This window comes from Agelaius phoeniceus, chromosome 2 (genome assembly GCF_051311805.1).
Source record: "Agelaius phoeniceus isolate bAgePho1 chromosome 2, bAgePho1.hap1, whole genome shotgun sequence".
Taxonomy (NCBI): domain Eukaryota; kingdom Metazoa; phylum Chordata; class Aves; order Passeriformes; family Icteridae; genus Agelaius; species Agelaius phoeniceus.
In genome coordinates this window covers 63,965,943-63,987,838 of record NC_135266.1, presented here as the reverse complement: position 1 = coordinate 63,987,838, position 21,896 = coordinate 63,965,943, and the positions used below count along the sequence as shown (strand labels likewise).

General features: G+C 44.4%; 1 protein-coding gene across 1 annotated transcript in view; it reads right to left on the bottom strand.

Annotated features, from left to right (window-relative positions):
- The window catches only part of SETDB2 (SET domain bifurcated histone lysine methyltransferase 2), a 47,415-nt gene that overhangs the window by 11,380 nt on the left and 14,139 nt on the right, over positions 1-21,896 (bottom strand). The window contains exons 13-19 of the mRNA XM_077174670.1: positions 21,459-21,547; positions 19,347-19,458; positions 11,783-11,973; positions 6,269-6,404; positions 4,512-4,619; positions 3,631-3,764; positions 682-728 (exon numbers count right to left, since the gene is read on the bottom strand). Of these exons, the coding sequence (XP_077030785.1) occupies positions 682-728; positions 3,631-3,764; positions 4,512-4,619; positions 6,269-6,404; positions 11,783-11,973; positions 19,347-19,458; positions 21,459-21,547 (817 nt within the window). The remainder of the gene's footprint in view (positions 1-681; positions 729-3,630; positions 3,765-4,511; positions 4,620-6,268; positions 6,405-11,782; positions 11,974-19,346; positions 19,459-21,458; positions 21,548-21,896) is intronic.

The window sequence follows — 21,896 nt, the reverse complement described above, 5'->3', positions numbered from 1 at the left end:
TGAAGGCCAGTCCAGGAGCCGCTTCACTGTGAGCAGAGTTCTCTGCATTATGCTAACAATGTCCAGCTTTGGTTGGGATTTCCAAATACCTCTGAATCAGGAAGGGCCAGGACTGCCAAATGAAGCTGCATTTCTGCAGCACAGGAAGCAATCCCTAAACAAGGATTGTACAACCCTTTTGTTACACTTCAAAAGCTCTTGGGATCCTTCAGAATGAAAGGCCCTATTTTAAAAACTACTGCAGTGAATACAGAAGATGCAAATGTCAATGTCTGCATAAACACAGATAAAATCCCAAGGTGACTTATCCTGAAACAGTCTTTTCCTTACTTATCTAGTGCAAACTTGTGTGTGGCTCGCCTGTCTCACATGGGTTTTACAAGCTGCTTGGGCCTACTTGCCCAAAGAAGAGTAAGAATGATTCCATTAAGGATTGGGTCTATTGTGGTTTAAGTCAGTTTTCAAGGAGATTCGGGAAGGATTAAATTTTAACTTTTCCCACTTCAAAAAACTTTCCTTTTTGTGCATACATGTGGATCTTAACCAAACCACTCTTGCAAGATTAGAAATTCACCACTTGATACGAAGGTGGTAATATTTATCTTGTTCTTATGAATTACTGATTGTAGGATGCAAACTTTTAAAACAAATGAAATCAATGAAGTCATTAAAGAAACTCACCATAGCGATTGGTCCTATTCCCTGGGTCATGTTTTGGGCAGAACACTCTAAAATTTAAGTTCAATTTCAAGAAAAAGAGAAGAAGTATTAAAAAATATGCAAACAGAGTTATGTTGACCTATTTGAACATATATTTTCTCCTCTTTCCATCGAACATAAACTGAAAGACAGTTCAAAAAAACCAGGATTTTTGTTCAGCATTACCCACCTCAAAAACCACCTGCTTTAAAGTCCCGTGCATGCACAACCTTGTGTCTGTACTCCTAGAGCCGCAGTGGATTCTCAGCACTGAAGCTCTGAATGATCAGCTCCATCAGCCCCCCTGTCTGGGCCTGCCCACTGCTCAGGCCCTGAGTCAGACACATTTCATGCGTGTGGCCATCACTGGGTCAGAGACACTGAAATGAGATTAACGCTCCCAAGGTGAAACACCACAGTCCTGACACTGCTCCATCACAGCAGCTCTGCCCCACACGGGCCAGGAGCCTCCTCAGACACATCTGCCCAGTGTCACCTTCCATTCCTCAGCCCTGCAGGATGCTGGCAGTGCCACATGGCACCACCATGCACTCACCTGCCTGGAGATCTCTGTGCCCCTCCCTCCCGCTGCCCTGTGCTCATGGAATGGCCCCCAAATCCCCAGTATGTGGGGCAACCCTGTGTGAGATCCAGTAGTTTAAAGCTGCTCAGTCCATTTGTTACTTAAACACTTCAGGAATATGTGAAATGGGAATATTTTCAGTGGTTCTAGGAGAGCAATCTGAATTCCTTGGAAGAGGCAAAATGAAACAAATTTATCTGAAAATATTCCTTATCTTTTGGATAATGTGCAGAGAACATGAACCAACTTTTATAATATGCCTTTCTTACAGAAGCATCCCAAGTCACTTCTTAAGCAAAAAAGCCTTGTCAGGAGGCATGGCAATTTTTAAAGGGAACTGCTTTTACTAGGACATTTTCTAATAATTGTCATACTGCCCTTAGAAATGCAGACTGTTGGCTTGATGAGGAACTTCTTTTGCCTGTAATGCATCTTGAAGCAGAACAAATCAGTTTTAGGTATGCCTAACAATGCCATCAGAAAGCTATATACTGGACACACCTTATTTACATCCCTGAATTTCTAATACTGCCCTTTGGACAATGTTTTTTATTCTTCCCCTCCCTTTAGTTCTAGTCTTTCACAGTTAAAAACAACCCATCCTAAGCACAAGAACATCTTATAAAGTACAGACAGTATATTTTACTACTCAGGCCACTTTATTTGGAAGCACTCCCCTACTATCATTTTTGCAAGACAGCAGTGCAGATTGTACTGATTTCTCCACCTCTGCTCTTACTGGCCACTTCCACAGCACCATATACTTTCTCTTTTTATTCTGCTCCATTTGTTTTGATGATCACAACCCATCACCACAACGATGGCAACTCAGAATTTAAAGCCACCAGCTCTGCCTCTCTCGAAGGAATTCTCTCTTTTTGGTATGTTATATTTCACCATGAAAATGTGCAGGGGCTGTCAATCCACATCCACTGTTTTTCAAGTGTACTCTCCAATAATTTCAGCTAGCTCCAATTTTTGTGCTTTATTTACACCACTGCTACTGTGCAGGAGTCTTTAGGTTCAAATCCTTGAAAGCTGTCCTGCTATCCTTCTCTAATCTAATCCTTTCCCAACTCCTCAATACAGGTTGCTATAGCCTGGTTTCCTAGGCTATCAATGCTACACAGACACTTAAAGCATTTTTAAGGGTCCCTCTTCCAAACCTCCAAGGTCACCAGCTCCAAAATGCCACCAAACTAAACTGTATATGCAAGCACTTCTTTACCAGTTTGTATCTAGATTGCTGTCAGTCCCACTTGTTTTTCAACATCTTGAGTTCAGTCTTTTTGAGCCTGAGTTATCCTTTCTAAAGCTATAAGATGAAAGCCATTTATGCTGTGATCATAGAAAGTTTTCATCTTCCCAGTTACACTCTTTCATGAGCTTTGCAGATTGACGAAGATTTTACAGCTCCCATCCTCCCTGCACAGCTGGGCTTACAGCCTTGCACAGATGCATTCATTTTAGACAGAGTGTGCTGTGAACCAGCCAGGAGTGCGAGTCTTTTGACACAAAAGGACCCATCTTCCACCACTACCAAGGACTGCACTAGTCCACCCCTTTCTGAAACAAGTAGTGATTAGATGATCCCCAAATCAATCTAAGTCTAACATGACCTGTGACCTCTCTGGCCTTGCACAGAAATGAGCATCAGGGCTTTTATGCACCTCAGACTTTACTATAACTTCAGCATTTCAAAAGGTCCCTGAAGCCCCAATTTTTCAACCTCTTAATCTGCATCCTCCAAATAATCGGTTTCATCTGTCAATGGCAATGCAGGCAGCCCAAAGGCAGTGGACACCAGGACTAGCATGATCAAGACAGAAAATTTATTTAGAATGCATTCAATCATGTTATTGCTAGCAACATACTTGACATACAAGGGCTTTGGTGGGAAGCAAAGTTCTTTGCTAGCATGGGGTGGGAAAACTACCCAAATTTGACTAATGTGAGCAGACCTAGAAGTGCTATAACCTGCTTTGTGCTCAGACCACGTTTACTGGAGCGTCTGAACCAACAAAAAATTTAGAATTTGAGTGACATTAATAAAAGTTTTGGTTCTTGAAGACTGGCTAGAGAGTCACAAAAGACTGACTTTCTCAGTTTTTTCCTTGTTATCTTTCAGTGATGTTACAGGCTCAAGCACCGAACAGATTCCCTCCCACTGCAGTAAAGTTTTCCTGTGAAATGAGAACGCTTCTCCCACAGTTTGCAAACAGAGGATCTCTTTAGGAGAGGGGAACTTACTTCCTTGCCTAAAAGCCCTTTAAGCCCCACCCAGTGAAGTCCCCCTTGCTGACCCCCTGAGGCTGGCAGTGGCAGTGGGAGGACACTGGGTGAGGTACCTGTAGACGCCGTTGACCTCGTCGGTCTCCACGGCGGCATCGTCGCAGAGGGCGCAGAAGAAGTGGTAGCTCCTGCGGCACGCGCGCTCCTCGCAGCCCACCGTGGCCCCCTTCTTGCGGCAGAAGTTGCACACCTGCAACAGGAGAGGGTTCGCCACGTAAATGCCACAGGCAGCTACTCCAAATCCTGCCAGAGAGGGCAAATGATGGTCTCTGTGGGAAAATCCAGTATTCCATTGCAAGTCACCTCTGTGTAATTCATCAGGCAAATTCACTCCTGCAAACGCCTACCTTGGTCATTACTGCAGCCACCTTTTTGCTATTTTACCTCTAATTCATACTGATCAATTTGTAAAATGAGGCAAAGAGCCATGTGAGGGCACTAGCAACTTTCCCAAGTTATTTCAACATTAACTCGTGTTAATGTTTGTATTTATGTTTCCTAGGCTAACTTTGTAATGAAAAGAGTTCCACCCAGGACACTGGGGAGGAGGGCAGCTGAAGACAAAGGCAATTAAAAAAACCCTCCTTTAATCAATCATATTTCTGCTAAACTCAGAATGTGTTCCCCTTTACAACTGTGGATTGCATTCTTTCGTTTCAGGCACTGACTTAGTTCTATACCAAAGTCTCAGGAAACTTCAACTAAGGACACAAAAGGCCAGGAAAAAAACCCACCTGCATTTTAATACAGAATGAACTAAATTCCACCAAACCAAATGTTAAATCAATGACTCCAATGCTAAACCTGCAATTTCCCTAATCTTACTAGATCAGAAGGACCAGCTACTTGAATGGGTTTTTTTAAAGCACAGAACAGGTTAGACAACCTTCAGCACTATGAGACAGGAGTAACTGCAGACTCAGAAACATCTCCTTACCAGCCGCTTTCCTCTCCTGAGCTCCTTTAACACTGATGACACATCAAACCTTATTTCCAGATTTTCTGGGTTCTGATCTTCAGATTCCACAAATCCTGAGGAAAATAACTAAAGACAAAAGAGACAGTTATAAGAAATAAGAATGACTCAGTCATCAGTGCTGAAGAGAAACAAGGAATACATCTTTTCTTCTTGCACTTGCCCTACCTAAGAAGGCTGATTTTTCTGTGTGTTAACAAAAGGTTTCACCTACACTGAACAAGGAGCTAAGCTTAAGCATTTCTGCAATCAAAAGAAGTTCCCCCTTCCACACAGGAGATTTCACAAACCTGAAGGCAAACTAAGAAAAGATAATAAGGTGAGAAAGTTAACTTATTAAAAACATGATCAAAGAAAATGTGAAATTCCAGGTGCCCAGAGTAAGGATGAGATCTTCAGGTAAGAGACCTCCACACCTTGGACATCTTATTATTTGCTCAGCTGTTCAGACCTACACCTGGATGCAACATTTCTCTGTAATAAGATTTCCATACAGCCCCATGCTGACAACAGCTGACTGCAGGAAAAAACCAGAAACATTGTACATATCCTGGGAGAAACTCACTAAAAATGCATACATGCACACTCAGGCCATTTTAATTCCCACAGAACTGCTGAGCCATGACAGTGAGTGAGGAAGGGGAAGTTCTTGGCAAATATTTCCTAAGCATTACATGCAGCTAATTCCAAACAAAAGGGAGCTACCCTTTCATCAACTAGCAGGCACAGTCTGTCTGCTCAGAGGGTGATAGCTGACTGCAAAAAAAACCCAACAGCACAAACAAGCCTAAGGCAGAGAAATGAGTAAAGTTGCTGGGAGGAGAAAGAAAGCAGAAAAAAAGAAAAAACAGAGAGAGGGAGAGAGAGAGAAGTTTTAACACTGGAGAAACATTAAAGCCATAATAAAACCTGTTTCAAACAAAACATTCAAGAGCGGTAAAACAACGCTGTTGTGAAACATTCTGATAAAAAATAACCAGCCAAAAAAGATATCAGAAAAGTAAAGATGCAGACATAACAATTGTGAGAATAAGAATGCTGGGGCAGTGACAGCCAGAAAGCTGCTCTAGCAGCAATGTCTGGCACTAAACTGCCCTCAGCTATACTCTCCCTCTGCTGAAGGGAGAATACAGCAGCTGTAATTGATTCTGCACTCCAAGAACCAGCTCCACCAACATTCCAGAATAAAGGGAAGGCAAGAAGAATAGGAGGATTGAAACACATTTAAGAGCTTCACAGATATTTTTATATCATCAACTTCTGATATTTTTATTCCTTATTTTAAATTATTGACACACTGGAAAGTTTTTTAATCTTTAAGTGATATGGATATTTTCCTGCAAAGTTTTAAGTATACAACTTTGTGTGGTCTGAGAATCCTCATCCAAGAGGATGAGTCTCAACAGTGCCTCGAGAAGACCTATTCCTGTTGCTAGACCATATGTGGTCTTTGTGGTGTTTTCAAGTGTGTCTGGGACCACTGCTCAGCAACAGACACATGAAAACACCATGAACCAACAGCTCCAGCTGTGCAGACACATCCTCTCCTGCTCCAAAATCCTGGCCAAGCCCTGTTGCTTTTTAAGCTTTTCATAATATAAACTTGCTGGTTTGAGTAACCAGCCTTTCAATCCAGACATCATCGCAAAACCAAAAACAGATAAGCAGTGGAAACTTTCCCCTTATCCCTTCAGCACTGACCAGCTAAAGGCACTCACCAGACAATCCTGATGAGCTGCAATATTTCTCTCTGTGGCGATATACATCACAGAGCCAGCCTCCCCTTCTGAACAAAATGCACATGTCGTTCTCACCATCTTCGCCATTATCCAGAAAGCACCTAGAGCAGGAAAACTGGGACAAAACACAAAGCAATTGAACAACTTCCATAGGCCAAACAGGACAGAGCCTGACAACACCTGCCCTTGAACTGCTCCTTCACCTACATCCCCTGACCCTGGGTGCTTTGCTCCTCCAGTAACAACTACCAGTAGAACAGCAAAAGCCTGCACCTGGCACAGCAGTGGGATGGAAACCAGATGCCAGGAGCTCCAGCAATTAGAGCGGGAGAAAGAGTGGTTTATCTCCTCTTGGAAAGTCACTAACAAGTCATAAGGGTTAATACAAGAGTTTACAAGCTTGCTTGAAATATCTGCTCCAAAAACAGATCCAAGAGCAGCCTGGCAAGTCATGTTCTCAGGTGTGAAACTCCTTTTATTTGGAGGAGGGCAATCACTCATAGTGTTTTCTTAACCTATTGCTGCCAGATGTGGGTCTGCGAGTCAACAAAGGACAGAAAAACAGCTGCCCCCAAGCTTCACCAGTGCCTTCCAGGAGCTCACAGAAAACAAGGAAGAAATTCTAATTTATTGCTGTAAGAAGGATGTAGCAAAGTAGTGTGGAGAGGTCTACAAGTAAATTGGGGCACAAAAAAAAATCTTAAGTGAGAGATTCAAACATTCAAACATTTCCCTCAAAAGGGCGAAATGCTAACAGGAGTGACAGAATTTTCCCTGAGCCCTGGGAATTTTCCTAGGGACACTTGTTATCTTTTCTTGGCCATATACACTTAAGTCTTAATTGTTCTTCACATAGTCTTTCTCCAGCAGCTGCAACATTCTGAGGCCACCTACATACTTCACAAAAGCAGTCTAAGTGTTTCTGGACAAGCCTTTACACACATCCCCCACCAGTAGGTTAGAGCATCACCCCACAACATTTGTAGCAGAAATTTTACTTTGTGCTTTTTGTGCAAGTCCACCACAGAAATCTTCAACAACTTCCCGCTCCTACTAGGTGTGATACTCCAAACTATCCTCTGCTGGAGACGTCACCTCTGACAGCACAAACTCCTGTATGACAAGGGGGAAGAAAAATCTGTGTTTACTTTCAAGAAACAGGAAGATCTGAAGTTAAATTATTCTAGTGAGAGGTAGTAAGGCCCAAGCACAAAACAGGCAGGAAATGTCATAGTCCAACAAATTCTGCAACCTTTTTCCAAGTTTCAACAGACAAACTGTTTTCATTAGCTCCCATTCCCCTTGCATAAAACAGACTGGGTAGCCCCAAGTGAAAGCACCACCAGACTAGAAGAGCATTTTTTATGTTTTTTCCCCTTTGGCTCACACTTCTGACAATTTACTTGTAATCACAAGTCACTTTGCCTTTGCACATAGCTGGAGGTTTTTTCCCTCTTTCCTTCTATGTCTTGTAAGCAAGGCAGGGTAGAAACTGATTTCCAATACCCATCTATACACTGACCATCATATCAGTTTCAGAACCTGAGCAATCAATAAATACAATAGAAACAAACAGAAATACAAGGACATATTAGAACCAGAATAGAACAGAAAGAAATTCAAAAGAAGAATGAGCTAGAGTTTGAATGGCCTAGAATACAGGAAAAGCTCTCTGCAGCAAACCAATACCTGGAATCAATGCAGACACATAGTGCCTGCTCAGGCCCAGTCAGAGGATCCAGCCCTAGGAATTTTTTAAGGAAGGGGCTAAACGTGGACTCTACAGTTCCTGGTGTTCTTACAGGCTCCAGAGAAATCCTGGTGCTGATGGAGGAAAGAAGACACTTGATCATGGTCAGCCTTGGGCTTATTCCAGCATCTTTCTAGGAATCCTGAAACAGTGGAAATTCAGCTCTTGGCCATTCCTCTGTGCAGAAGCAGCCAGCCTGCACCTACAACCCCCCACCTACAGCCCTGTATCCTGTCCGTCTGTGATGGGTTGGCCCTGGCTGGATGCCAGGAACTCCCCTGAGCCATGCTATCACTCCCCTCCAAAACTGGATGGGGAGAGAAAATATAACAAAGGGTTCATGGGCTAAGGACAGGGAGAGATCCCTCACCAAATGCCATCACAGGCAAAGCAGACTCAGCTTGGGGATAATTAACTAAATTTATTACTAACAAAATCAGGATAATAAGAAGTAAAATAGATTTTAAAACCACCTTGCCCTGACCCCTCCTTTCTTTCCAAACTCTACCTCCTTCCCCCAAGAGGCACAGGGAGATGGAGAATGGGAGTTATGGTCAATCCATCACTCATTGTTCCTGCCACACTCAAGGAGAGTCCTTCCCCTGCTCCACTGTGGGGTCCCTCTCAATGGAGACAGTCCTCCACAAACACCTCTGTGAGTCCCTCCCATGAACAACAGCTCTCCCTGAACTGCTCCAACACAGGTCACTCTCCCATGGGGTGAAGTCCCTCAGGCACAGCCTGCTCCAGTGCTGCTGCCCCCAAGGGTCACAAGTTCTACCAGGACCCTGCTCCAGCATGGGCCTCCCATGGGGTCACAGCCTCTCTCAGGCACCCACCTCCTCCCAGGCTGTGCATGGATCTCTGAATCCCCATGGACCTCCCTGGGCTGCAGGGGCCATCCTGCATCACCATGGTCTGCAGGGGAATCTCAGCTCTGGCACCTGGAGCACTCCTGCCCCTCCTTCTCCACTGACCCTGGTGTCTGCAGAGTTGCTCCTTTCACATATTCCCACTCCATTCCTCTCTGCCCACAATTATATCTGCCCAGTAACTTTTTTTCTTTCCTTCTTAAATATGTTACCACAGAGGTGTTACTATCATTCCTGCTGGGCTCAGCCTTGGGAGCAGAGGGTCAGTCCTGGAGCTGAGTGGCATTGGCTCTGCTGCACGCGGGGGAAGTTTCCAGCAGCTTCTCACAGAAGGCACCCCTGTAGCCCTCCTGCTACCCAAACCTGGCCGTGCAAACGCAACAAACCCCCACAGGAGCCCGTGCTCTTCCTGAGCTTTCTGCTACAGTACTACCAGGAAGAGGACACGGAGCTAAACGGGGCAATAGAGCTGGCTGGCTGCTCCTACGCAAGAAGGGAGAGGCTAAGGGCAGGTTTCCAGTTTCACAGCTTAGTTACATTTCATCTGAGCAACGCCTTGCTTTTGGAGGGCTTAAGCCTGCCACTCAGGGATTCCAGTTGAAGCACTTGGATCTGTCTGAAAAGGCAACAAATCCTTGCTCCTCGCCCGACTCTTTCAGTAGCACTCATGACAGCATTGCTCTGTTACTATTTCTCCTGCTGTATCTTTTTAAAGCCAAGGAATCTGAAACTATTTAGCTCTTCTCTGTACAGAAGCTTGTCTGCATTTTTTCCACCTCTGTCACTTCTATACTCTTCTGGCTACACTCAAAGAGGAGCACACCACCTCCAAAAGGATGGGCTACCATTTACACTACAAAGCCACAACATCACTCTGTATTTTCCTTCTTTCCTTAACAATTCTCACTATTTCAATCACATTTTAGCCTGCTTCTGAGCGCAGAGCTGACACTTCCAAAGAACTACTGTTGGAAGCATAAAGCAGTGAAAAAACCACGAAGCTCAACAAGCAAGGGGGCCCACGGTGATCAGACAAAACTGGGTGGAGGGCTGGTGGTTTGTACTGCCACGGGTCTGGAGAGGAATGTGAGGCAGTGTGGAGCCCTGTGGCCTTGTTCTTTCCCTTGCTTACCAGGAAATGTTCTGCACCAAACTGCACCTCCAGGGTATTCTGTGCAATGTGACCACAAACAATGGAAGGTACAAAAGTACCCTGATTTGTACCTAACTGGAGGGGGAGAATTCAAGACAGAAATCATAGGGACAGATCCATGGGTTTGTCCTCCTGTCCCCACAGAAGGGACACCTTTCAATGAGAGTCACATACTTGTCAGTTGGCTGGGTTAAGTTAGGTAGGGAAAGACCTCTGAGATCATCAAGTCCAAACAATGACCCAACGCCCCCTGTCAACCCCAGACCAGTATCACAGTTCCCCAGATCTCCTTAAGTAGCATCAGATTAAGCAGGGAGGGCATCAGTGTCATGGTTGTTTCTCTGCCACATCCATCATCTTCCACTTATCAATGCTGGATTTTCACCTGCTGTTTTATAGTTAATCCCTTGCTGTCCCTAAATCCTTCTGCAACCCTTTGCTTCCACTGTCACCACTACAGGGAACCCAGGCAGCTCAATTCAGCTGCAAGATTTGGGGGGCTCCTGCTGCCCTCCGCTCATGACAGGACAAACGACACTGCAAAACAGAAGGCAGAGCAGCGGCTGAGAGAACAGTCACACCTGGACACTCCTCCTGTGCCATCTCCTAGAAGGAGAGCTGCTGGTTACGCTTCTTCATTTTTTCACAACAGTGACTAAAGGGAAGGAAACGGGAAAGGAAACAGAAAGTAAAAAGGGAGAAGAACAGTGCTGGCAAGAGTCCAGGGCTTGTAACACTATCAAATTCAGCAATCCTGCTGAAACATTACCAGTTTGTCTAAGTATTTGCTCTCCAGACCCAGTTCTGAAAGCATTCTTGTATGTAAATACCCATATTTTACACAGGAGGAGGCTAAGACACAGAATCTCTTAGTACATCCACAGGGGAGTAAGGAAAAGAACCCAAGTCCCCTGAATTCCGGCGCACTATTGAAACCCACTGCCCCAGCTCCTGCTCTGCTCTCCTCTTCCTTCCAGCGCAGTGCAGGATTGGATCTACGGGAGCAGGAAGAAAGAAAGAAAGGAATCACACACCCGTTACCCCACACTCACTGTCCCTCATTTGTGCTTTGTGGGGAAAGAAGCACGGCTGGAGATTTCACAGCTAAACACCACCGACACTCATCTCCCCATTCTCCCCGCCAGTACAGAACAAACACACCCAGATTTCGCAAGGAAGAAGAAGGAACAAACAAAGCTGTCTTTCTGATCACCTCTCACTTGAGACCATCTCGTTCCAGCCCCCTGCCATGGGCAGGGCACCTTTCGCTGGACTTCGCTGCTCAGAGCCTCATCCAGCCCGGCCTTGAACACCGCCAGAGGCCAGATTACCACAGCTTTTCTGGGGAACCCGTGCCGGTGCCTCACCACTCTCACCACCAAAGAACTTCTTCCCGGTACCTCCCGGGCCCCCCGGGGCCGCCCTCACGGAGCTCCCGGTGCCGCCTCACGGCGCCCCCGCCCAGCCCGAGCCCCGGCAGGGTCCACTCGCTGGCACTGCGGGGAGAGCGGGGCTGCGGGACCGCCGCTGAGGAGGTTCCGCGCTCCCCCCGCCCGCGGTGGCACTTACCGCCCGCTCGCGGCCCGACTCGCGCGAGCCGTCACAGCCACCACCACCGCCCCCTCCCCCGCCCTCAACTCTCCCGCGCGGAAGTGAGAGCGTCCGGCCGGGGCACGGAGCATGCGCGGTGGCGCCCGCCGATGCTCCGCCCCGCACACCTGCGCGGCGCTGATTGGCAGCGGCCCTGGCGTGGCTGGCGGGAAGGCGCGCCGCTGAGGCGCCGGTCACGTGATAAGGGAGGCGTGGCCGCGCCACCCGCGGGCGCGCCGGGGTCACGGCCCGGTGCCGGGGTTCGATACCCGTGCCCGGCACCACCGCCGGGCTGCCGTCGGGCAGCCAATCCCGAGGGCTTTCACCGTGGAAAAGGCGATATCCTGCATCCCTCCCTAGCCTCGTGCTCACTTTTCACAGAATCACAAAACTGCTGTCCAACCTGAGCCTCCCCGGGTGCAGCTTCCTGTCACTTGTTGCCAGGGGGAAGATGCCGACCCCACGCTGCCTACGCCTTCGTTTCAGGCAGTTCTGTAGAGGGGTAGTGTGAAAAGTGTCTATTACCTGGCTCTACGCAGATATTTACTATATGTATTATGTTGTATTGATTAGTGCTGTATTAACATTTTAGTGGTATGGTAAATGTAGTTTTGTAGTTAAAATGTAGCTTTTGTGGTTAAAACAGAAACCATGTATGTGGGATATTTTTTTAAAGAGAGGAATGAAGTACTCGCACCGAGATAGCAGCCACAGGACACCTAAATCTTTCAGAGAAAAAGAGTTTATTGCTCCCTTATCAGAAAAAATGAACTTCTTCCTGCCTCAATCAGCCCTTAAGATGCCTCAGGATTAAGAGGAAGAAGTTGACACTGACCAGACAGAATCCTGTGTTTGAATGGAATTTCTGCATCATGTATGAGATGTATGAATATGCAAAAGGGTATTGCTTTTAAGAGTTAATCCTCTGTTAACGTGTGTTCTTTTTTGGGGCTTATTTTGCCCAGAAAAAGGTACCCGGACGTCCATAACTCTTTGTTCTTATTGTCTTGTATTGTCCTAATCCTAATTGTCCAAATTTTTATTACTCTAATTTCATTACTATTTTTATAACCATTTTATTACTATTAAACTTTTAAAATTTTAAAAACAAGTGATTGGCGTTTTTCACAGGAAGGGTCATCCAGGAGCCTCCTTTTCTCCAGACTAAACTCCCCCAGCTTCCTCAGCAGCTCCACACAGGATGTGTGCTCCTGAGCTTTCCCCAGCTCTGCTGGCCTTGTCTGGATACACTCCAGCCCCTCCACGTCCTTCCTGATGTGATAAATGAATATGATTCATGCTAAAAATTGTAACTATATCAATATTTCAGAAAATATTTGTTAAAAAGTTATAGAGGAAAAGGATATGCAATTAGTGTCACAAAACAAATGTTTTCAGATGTTCATGAGAAAATAGAATACAGAGTATTGAGATAAGCAATATCCCAAAATGGATCCCAGCCTCGGGATAATTAAGGGATCAGCCTTGAAATGGAAAAAATTGGGATGATTCCAGGTATCTATGAAATAGTAAGGCTTATTTTTGGAATGTAACGCTGGCTTCTATAACACAGGACTTGGGGTGCATTTGCAGCCTGTGGGGTTGTTCAAAGGACAGTGATGATGATGAGAAGCCTTCATCAGAAGTGACCACCAAAGAGCAAAGACCTCTAAGAAACAAGTGGAGCATGCGCTGTGCAGTATAGGGACGTAGATTTCAAGAATCAAAAATAAAATAGGAGGAGATTTACAGGAAAATATTGATGAATACGTATTAGCATACAGTATCTAAGTTGTGTTTGGATTCCTTTGTTTTTTTGGTAGAAGAGGCAGGGTGAGAAACCCTGGTTGGGTCTGTACCATTGTCTGTTTTGCTTATGCCTTATCAGAACCTTAATCAGACTTAAATAATCACTGCCAAATTTACTTTGTACATGCTTACCTGATTATATTCATTTTATATGAAATTGTTGCTAAATTCTAATTTTGTGGTTTATTAAATTAGACATATAGGACCTCATTCATAACACTGATTTTAGGGGCTCAAAACTGAACACAGGATTTGAAGTGTGGCCTCACCAGGGTCAAGTACAGGGGTACAATCACTGCCCTGGTCCTGCTGGCCACACTTGCTGATACAGGTGTGAGAAATGAACCCCACTTTTCAAAATTTTAAAAAGCTTAATAAGGGATAAAAGGGACAAATCAATACCAGTGGTGGGTGCTTGGCTCTATGGCCAGAGGCACATCAGCTAACCATAGTAACTATTCTTACATGCTTTCCCTATTGCATTGGCCAAATACATATTCATAAAGATTATACATGTTCAAACATTTCTTTGAACTTGTTTACATGTTCTGGGAATTCTTTAGCTTGGGACCCCTGACCCACCTATTTAGAGTACATGCAGTAATTGTGGATGTGGTTTTGAAGGTTGTGTGTCACTTCCTCACAACGGCCCCTGTTCTGGGCTTTCAGCAGGTGAGAGTTATTGATAGCTGAAGGGTCAGTAGCAGGAATCCTCATCCCATCCATTCCTCAAATGTTATCTGGCCATGCAGACAGTTTTAGCTGTTTCCACAAGTACTTTAAATCAACATCAGCTATTTCACAAATATATCTGAGTTATTCTCATTATTGTCAGTTAGTTACAAAAATAAAAGTATTAGTTATTATTTAACAACTATAGCTACTTCTGCAAAAGTTAACACTGTCATGCACAACACAGCATCCACTTGAATAATCTGCAAAAGCCAATATATAATTAGTGAAAGCCAACAACTACATGGTTACCTTTATGGTATTCTCCATAAGTTCTCTAAGTCTAGAAGTGGCATTAGAAGGCCACCCTGGACTGCCTCCCTGACAGACCCTTGGAGACTGTAGCTGTGGATTTATGCAGTGCTGTGACAACCTGAGGTGGAGTTGTAAACAGGCCATGAGAAATGTGCAAAGTCATTTGGCAGAGAAATACAATTGCAACATGATAAAGGATGCTTGCTAAAGAACTGGGTGTGCTTTTGGCTGTTGCCACACACACAGTGTTGTTACTTTTGCTTTGTTGATCTGTCCCCTATCATCCCTTATTAAACTATTAAAATTTGGAGGAGTGGGCTTCGTTTCTCACACAGGCCAGGATGCCACTGGCCTTCTTGGCCACCTGGGCACACTCATGTTTAGCTGCTGTCTCCCAACACCCCCAGATCCTTTTCTGCTGGGCATCCTTCCAGACACTCTTCCCCCAGCCTGTAAGGCTGCCTGGGGTTGCTGTGACCCAAGTGCAGGACCTGGCACTTGGTCTTGTTGAACCTTCTCCAGCGAGCTCATCAGCCACATTAATAGGCATATTCTGGCCCATCAGGTGTCAGAACCCAGGACACTCCTCTGGCTGCCCTGGGTGATTCGAGACCCTGGCAAGGGACTCAGAGACCTTGGCACGGAATCTCAAAAACACCTGTGCCTTCCATTTCAGCCCATGGAAAGAATTATCAACTTAGTGTGAAGATTTACTAGCCACAAGAGTTTGAGTAGAATGATAGTTAATTTGTCACAGGGTGAAAAAGTAGAATTTTGGGGATTTAGAACAGGGGTTCAAGAGGCAAGATGGAGGAATCTGGGCATGTCCTGTCCTTCTTCTTCTTGTCCTCCATCTTCTGCTGCGATGGTGACACTTTTTGATTGGCTTAGAATAGAGACAGACTGTCTAACATAGGTGATAGGTACTGGAAAATTATTGTAAATAAAGTACACGTAGTTCTTAGTATAAAGTACACGTAGTTCTTAGTATAAAGTACACGTAGTTCTTAGTATAAAGTACATGTAGTTTTTAGTATAAAGTTACCACCATCTCAAGGGCAGTCGCTGTGCCACAACCCAATCTGCTGGACACATCTCCGCAGGTCAGAGAAAGAATGTAATAGATAAGGAAAAATAAACAACCTTGAAAAGCAGAATGGACAAATCTCCACTTCTTCTTCGGTCGCGGGGCTGGGAAAAAAGAGACTTTCTAATACCTTGGGGGTCATCTCATCTCGGGGGTCACCACAGAAACCCGAGCATCATGAGGCTGCACCAAACACAACATGGAGCTTTTAAGATCTGTTCCCTTTACCAGCTAGATCAGCTTTGGCTTTTCAGTACAGTACTCCAGTTGATTTCCCAAACTCCTCTGCACCTGCCCAGACGCAGTATATCGGAGCTAAGATCAACCCCTGTGTCCAGGTTTGCAATTAGATTATATCTATTAGCCAAATACTGCTACACAATTCCAATTCCCAGATCTATTACCTAGATTATACTCAAATGAGTTAATGTGATTCAAGCACCCACAGGTGCATAAATCTTAAACTAGTAAAATCTTCCTAACAGAAGTCTGTTCTTCAACACAGGAAAAGTTCTCTGTGGAGAATTCCAAAAAAAGTCCAAAACCCTTGTGAGCTCTTCCTTCAAACTGTTGTGCTATCAAGCCATATAGTTCTGTGAAAGAGCTGGAAATTAATGCTCAGTGCTTTTTTGGCAAAAAAAAAAAAAAAAAGAAATAAGTTAATAAGCTCCAGTCCAGTTCCTTTTATACTTACGCTGTAAGCTTCAGCTGTCTTTGCACTTGTATGCCTATCTTGGGTACTAATACTTATTACCATGGAGCCCTTATACATCCTCATATCCCTACTGTCCCTCCATAGGGACCATCTTGCTCACTGTAAGAGCTGTGATTCACATCTCAATGCTACTTATTCCCATCAGGCACTCTTCATTTATGATGCCCCCGACAGGCTGATGAGAAGTCCCAAATGTGTCATTCCACAGGTGCTTTGAGTACTTCACTTGGAATATCTTCATCTGTTTTTCCATCGGTGCTTGTGCTCGGTGCTTCTACACACTGCTCTGCTAAAGCATGGGTGACATGAGGGGCTGTGCTCAGAAATATCCTCATCTGTGAGCTGTGACAAGCAGAGGAACAGTCAGCAGAGCAGAGAGAGCTCAGGTGAGCATTCCTGTGGTCATTACCTGCAGAGGATACTTGCAGGACACCCCCAGCAGAACATGTTCTACCAATACTACAGAAGCAGGCAGAAATCACACCTTGTAAGGTGATTTTGCTCATGGATAGTTATGATCTCTGGTCTGGAGGAGGACAATGAAGAAGCACCTGCCAGGAGACAGACCTGATAAAACCAGCTAGCCAAAAAAGCCCTGTCTCATACACAGGCCTTCTGTGACATCTACACTCACAGCAGGCTCTCCCATAGCTGCACACCACATGGAGCAAGTAAGAGCTGCCTCTTTTAAATCATCAGGTCTGTTTTCCTGCATTAAGAAACAGGGCTCTTCCTCACCAGCCCAGTATCATTAATTCCTACCACTGGATCTGGAATGTATCACCAACAGCAGTAAAATGTACCTTCTTCCACTCCCCACTCCTGAAGCTTTAAAAACATTCCTGAAGCATTTAAAAAACGTTTTACATAGACACAGATGTTTTCTGCATTTTCATTTGTTTAGAAGGCTAATACCACTCCTGAGTTACCTGTTGGGTTTTGTCATACACATTTGCATGTCTCTGGTTAATGATGAAAAGATGATCCCCCAAGGCATATTCCCTCTGAGTACAGACCTTCAGATCTTCAATGAAGCAAAAAGCAGCTGGGCTGAGTTCTGTCTACAGCTCACACAGGGGCTGCAGTGACAGAGGGGCTGATCAGGGCAAGAGTGGGTGGCTCTGACCTTCTGAAGAGGTACTGCACCAACAGTGGGGTAGCTCTGCTCTTCCGCATTTATCCCTGAAGATGGGTGGTGAAAGCCCATTGCACAAACCCAGAGTGCAATGACAGGGACCAAAGCTGAAGAGAGGTTTGCTTGCTGGATGTGTGAAACTCTCAAACAGAGTTGAGAGAGAGAAGATCTGAGGTTTCACAGTAAGCAGAATGGTTCACAAGTCTGTTATCTCTTTGAAAGGTCCACTTTTAACAGGCTGAAACTCCTTATGCATGATCAAACTTGAAAAATCCAAAAGCATCATGTGTTGCAATACAACCCCATGACTTTTAAGCTTGAAGCATACAAAACAAACAAACAAAAAAACCCACTTAGGGCCACAGATACCATGTTTGTCCACAGTTATACAGCACAGATACAATCCAATTAAAACAGAACCCTAAGCCATGAGTGCATTAGACATCCACTGCCTCTTGGCCTCAGGGCTGAGAACTGGCTCCTGCTTATCTTTCATTTTGCAGTATGGGCTTGGACATAACCAGGCCACGACCTTCATTTGTTCCAACCATTTCTCTGAAAACCCCCACAGAAGCAGAGTGACATGGTGAGCACTGAGTCATATGGACTGAAATCTGGGATACCAACTATGCAATTAACACATGAATAGTGGTGGTTTTTCCAAGACTCATTTATCAAGGAACAAAAAAAGGTGCAGGTACAAGACTCTCATGTTTACCTTCTCCAACAAAGGTAACGTGACTTCAAGCCAACCACTTTATTTCATAAATGACAGCCTGAGTGAACCTTTATTATTAGCTCATGCTAATCAGCTGGCTGTATGGCAGTGATTTCCCTGTGAGCTAGGATGCTCTCAGTGTTACTCCCCGAGGCTGAGACACACCTGATCAGCTGCAGGTTTCTAGTAAGTGACCTATGTCACACACAGTCTTGTACTATAGTGCCACTGGATTTTCTATTGGTAACTTTAAATCATTATCATATTCTCTGAAGTAACAGAGTAAACTTTGTTATCAAACTTCTTAAGTCTTACTTTTACAACATTTCTAATAAAACCACTTTTTTTGAAACCTTTGGCAGTGGTTTTTCAAGCATCTAAATTACTCATCTGCGCCACCTCCCTGCTTGCCCAAGGCTCCAACACATTCAAAAGCCACACACCTGCACAGCCATCCCTTGCTCCAATTCAGAGCCACCTCCTGCATCAGCACTCCATGTCTCCTAATGTAGCTTGTTTCTCTCTTACCAACAAACCCTGTGGTAAGCAATTCTGTGGCCCCCCTGTCCCCTACACAATATGGCACTGAGATGAGGTACACTGGATTTCTCAAGGATTTGTGTATGTCACAAATGTGGAGAAGGGTGCAATCCAACAAAACCCAGTCATTTCTCTCCTGCTGCAGCAGGACTTGTCCAGCTCATTTGTAGCACAAACACAGCTCTGCAGAACTGTTCTGTTTAATTCTCTGTTCAGGACAATCTGTCCCACGGGATGCAACAGGCTTAGGTGTATTTGAACAATTCCTAGTGCCCAGACAGGTAGTCTTGCATTCATAATGAATTTCAGAAACCTGAGTTTTGCTAACTCAGCACTGTGGAGGGGCACAGAAAGCACCAAGGAACTGCTGCTCTCATCAGTTGTGTCTCTGCTGCAGATGGAATGGAACAGGAATTCTTCCAGTGCACTATGAACTTTGCTTGTGGATTAGAAGCAGGGAGGAGGAAGACCAATTACCCAGGAAAGGCTTGATGCCCGTTCTTAAGAGAAACAGTTCTATTTCTGTAAACTACAAAAGTGACATTTAAACGTAAATTTAAAAAATCATCAGGTGAAAGGCATTTTAGTTGAATGCAATTAGCACCACGGACTTGAGGGCTGTTTGCTGAGTAGTCATCCCTTCCAGCATATAAATTCCTAGGTACAAGATGCGTTGACAGTAGGAAAGCTTTTGCCTATAAGGTTTTTTTCCTGCACTTCTGAACTCCACAGTGACAGGAGATTTCTGTCTCTGGCATGCTTCCAGCTTCATAACCATAATCCCAGGTGAGTTCGGTTCCAGCTTTTACATGTCTAAGGAATAAAATAGTTAATTTGCTTGGACTAAGTGAAACAGTACTGTGCTAACAATTTGTCACCAACAACACACATGCAAACCCCAAAATTGTAGGGGGCAGGGAGCATCACACAGGCAGCTTGGGATGGGAAGGAAACAAGGCAGACAAGGAGTTGTTGGCACACTCATGCTCCTTTGGCTATGGAAATTACAAATAGGGTTGGAGTCTATTGTCTAAAGAATGTGCTCTAACCTAGAGGGAAATTCTGGGAGACAAAAATCAAACAAAAAAACCCACTACAAAGCCAACCAAACAAAAAAACCAAAACAACAATCAAACAAAAAATCAAAACCAAAACAACAAAACAAAAACCACCAAAAGAAAAACCCAAAACCCCTTAAATCAAACCAAACCAAACCAAACCAAACCAGGAAATCCATGTAAGTGATACATCTAAATGAATAACACAGTTTTCAGTTTTGTTATTTTTCTTATGTACAGTGCATCACTGAAGTTTGAACAGATCTTTAGCTATATTGTTGAAGACTGTCATCTTTGGTCTGGCAGGCTACCTTTTAATGCAATTGCACTATTTACATCAAGCCCAAAACTCGGAATTAAACACGTGCTCCTCATGAACCAGCTGCTCTAGTAGTAAAATAGAAGAAATATCTAAGGCAAGAAATTCATTGTCCAGAATGAATGCCAAACTAAATACCTGAGATTACGATGCTGAGGAACAATTGATGGAAAATGTAAGAAAATATTAATATTGTGATGAAGAGAGTAATTCTCTGATGTTTCTCACTGGATATGGTATAGAGGACATCCAGTGAATTCCTAGGCAGCTGACTGAGAACAAACAATGAGGACTTTTCATACAGCACATAATTGCAGCCTGGAACTTGCTGACTTGAGATGGTCTAGAGGCACACAATTAAGCTCAATGATCCAGAGGAAGTGCTCAATTTAGAAAAGTTGTAAAAGAGTGATGCCTTTTACAAAAAGGCAAGGAAATGGAAGAGCCAGTGAGGGGAACTCTCCTTCAACAATCTTCTTCCCTAAGTGCCTTTGCTGGTCACTCTTATCTCTCTCGAGTGGCCTCAGCCCTCACTACACTTCTTTACCAAGTACCTGAGCAAGAAAGACTCTAGCTAAAACAAAATCCTTTTTTGGATGTATTTCAAAACATTGTCCTCAGTTCTTGGAGACCTCCATCTGTGTCAGTATGGAGCAGAGCAGCAAGGCTCCACAGAGGATCAGTGTTCTGTGGAACTGGTTTGTTGGCACAAAGTCTCCCCTCTCTGTTCTGTTCTCACCTAGTTTACTGCTGGCATGCATGTCAGCCAACTTCATTCATACAATTCATCTTTCCTCTTCTGGGTTGAGCTGCTGCCATACTGTGTCTTGCTGGCACCAGCTGTCTGTAACTCTCCTTCTGTTAGACACTAAGGAAATATCTGCATCTCTTACTCTCAGAACAAATTTTCACCTCTGTGTATCCTATTGTTACATCCCCAGGACATGCTGGGCTACACAAAGTCCTGCTTGTCTTGACAGCTCTGAGGAAAAGGACTGAAGCCAGCTTTTTGGCCCACAAAGTGTCTCAATCTTAATATCCTGTGGGGCTCAATCCTGCCCTATGTGAGACAGTTCTGGTGGCCATTCCTTGAGACACAACAGTGGGATGAGTGGATCTTGGCCTTCTGAATGACCATGCTGAGTAAAACCTATTTCTCCACTGAAGAAGATTATCACTGAAGTGGACACATAAAAATCAACCTTCTCTACTTTACATTTGAGTGCAAAACTGAAGTAAAACTCATTAATGATAACCAATGACTATTTCTTCTGCCTTTAGTGCACAATAAGAAGTCACCTCTAAGACAGTTTTATGCTTTTATGATCTAGGCATCTGCCCCACCCCTCAGTATAATTATACTCCAATAAGTGAGCAGTGGGTTTTTTTTCCTCCTAGTGCCTTGAATGAACAACATTAAACTTCCAGAAATTCACCTGTTTGTGAAGAATGCCACCCACGGAAAACTTCTGTTGTGAGTTTCTACAAACACACTTTGTGCAAAGAGATTTGGGCAGCAGCTGTGCTGTAAAACAGAAAATCTGAATTAGTAACAGTCCAACACCACATCATTGGCTGAAAAACGATGTCAGATATCATTTTGTGTCAGGTATCTGTCACCAGTAAAGGTCGTTTCTTCCTTTCCTTCTTATCACCCAATGCCATTGCCAGGGCAGCAGTGCTAGGGAGCAAGCAATGGATTACATGACTGTGTGCTGGCCAAGTACAGGATGTGCAAGGTCTCTCAGGTGAGTTCATGGGAGCAGAAGGAAGGTTTCTGCAAGATGCACTACTAATATTAACACCATAATACCTCTGCAAGGAAGAACAGTTTAAACATATGCAAGGGTTTTGCTGTAAGACATATTCATGAC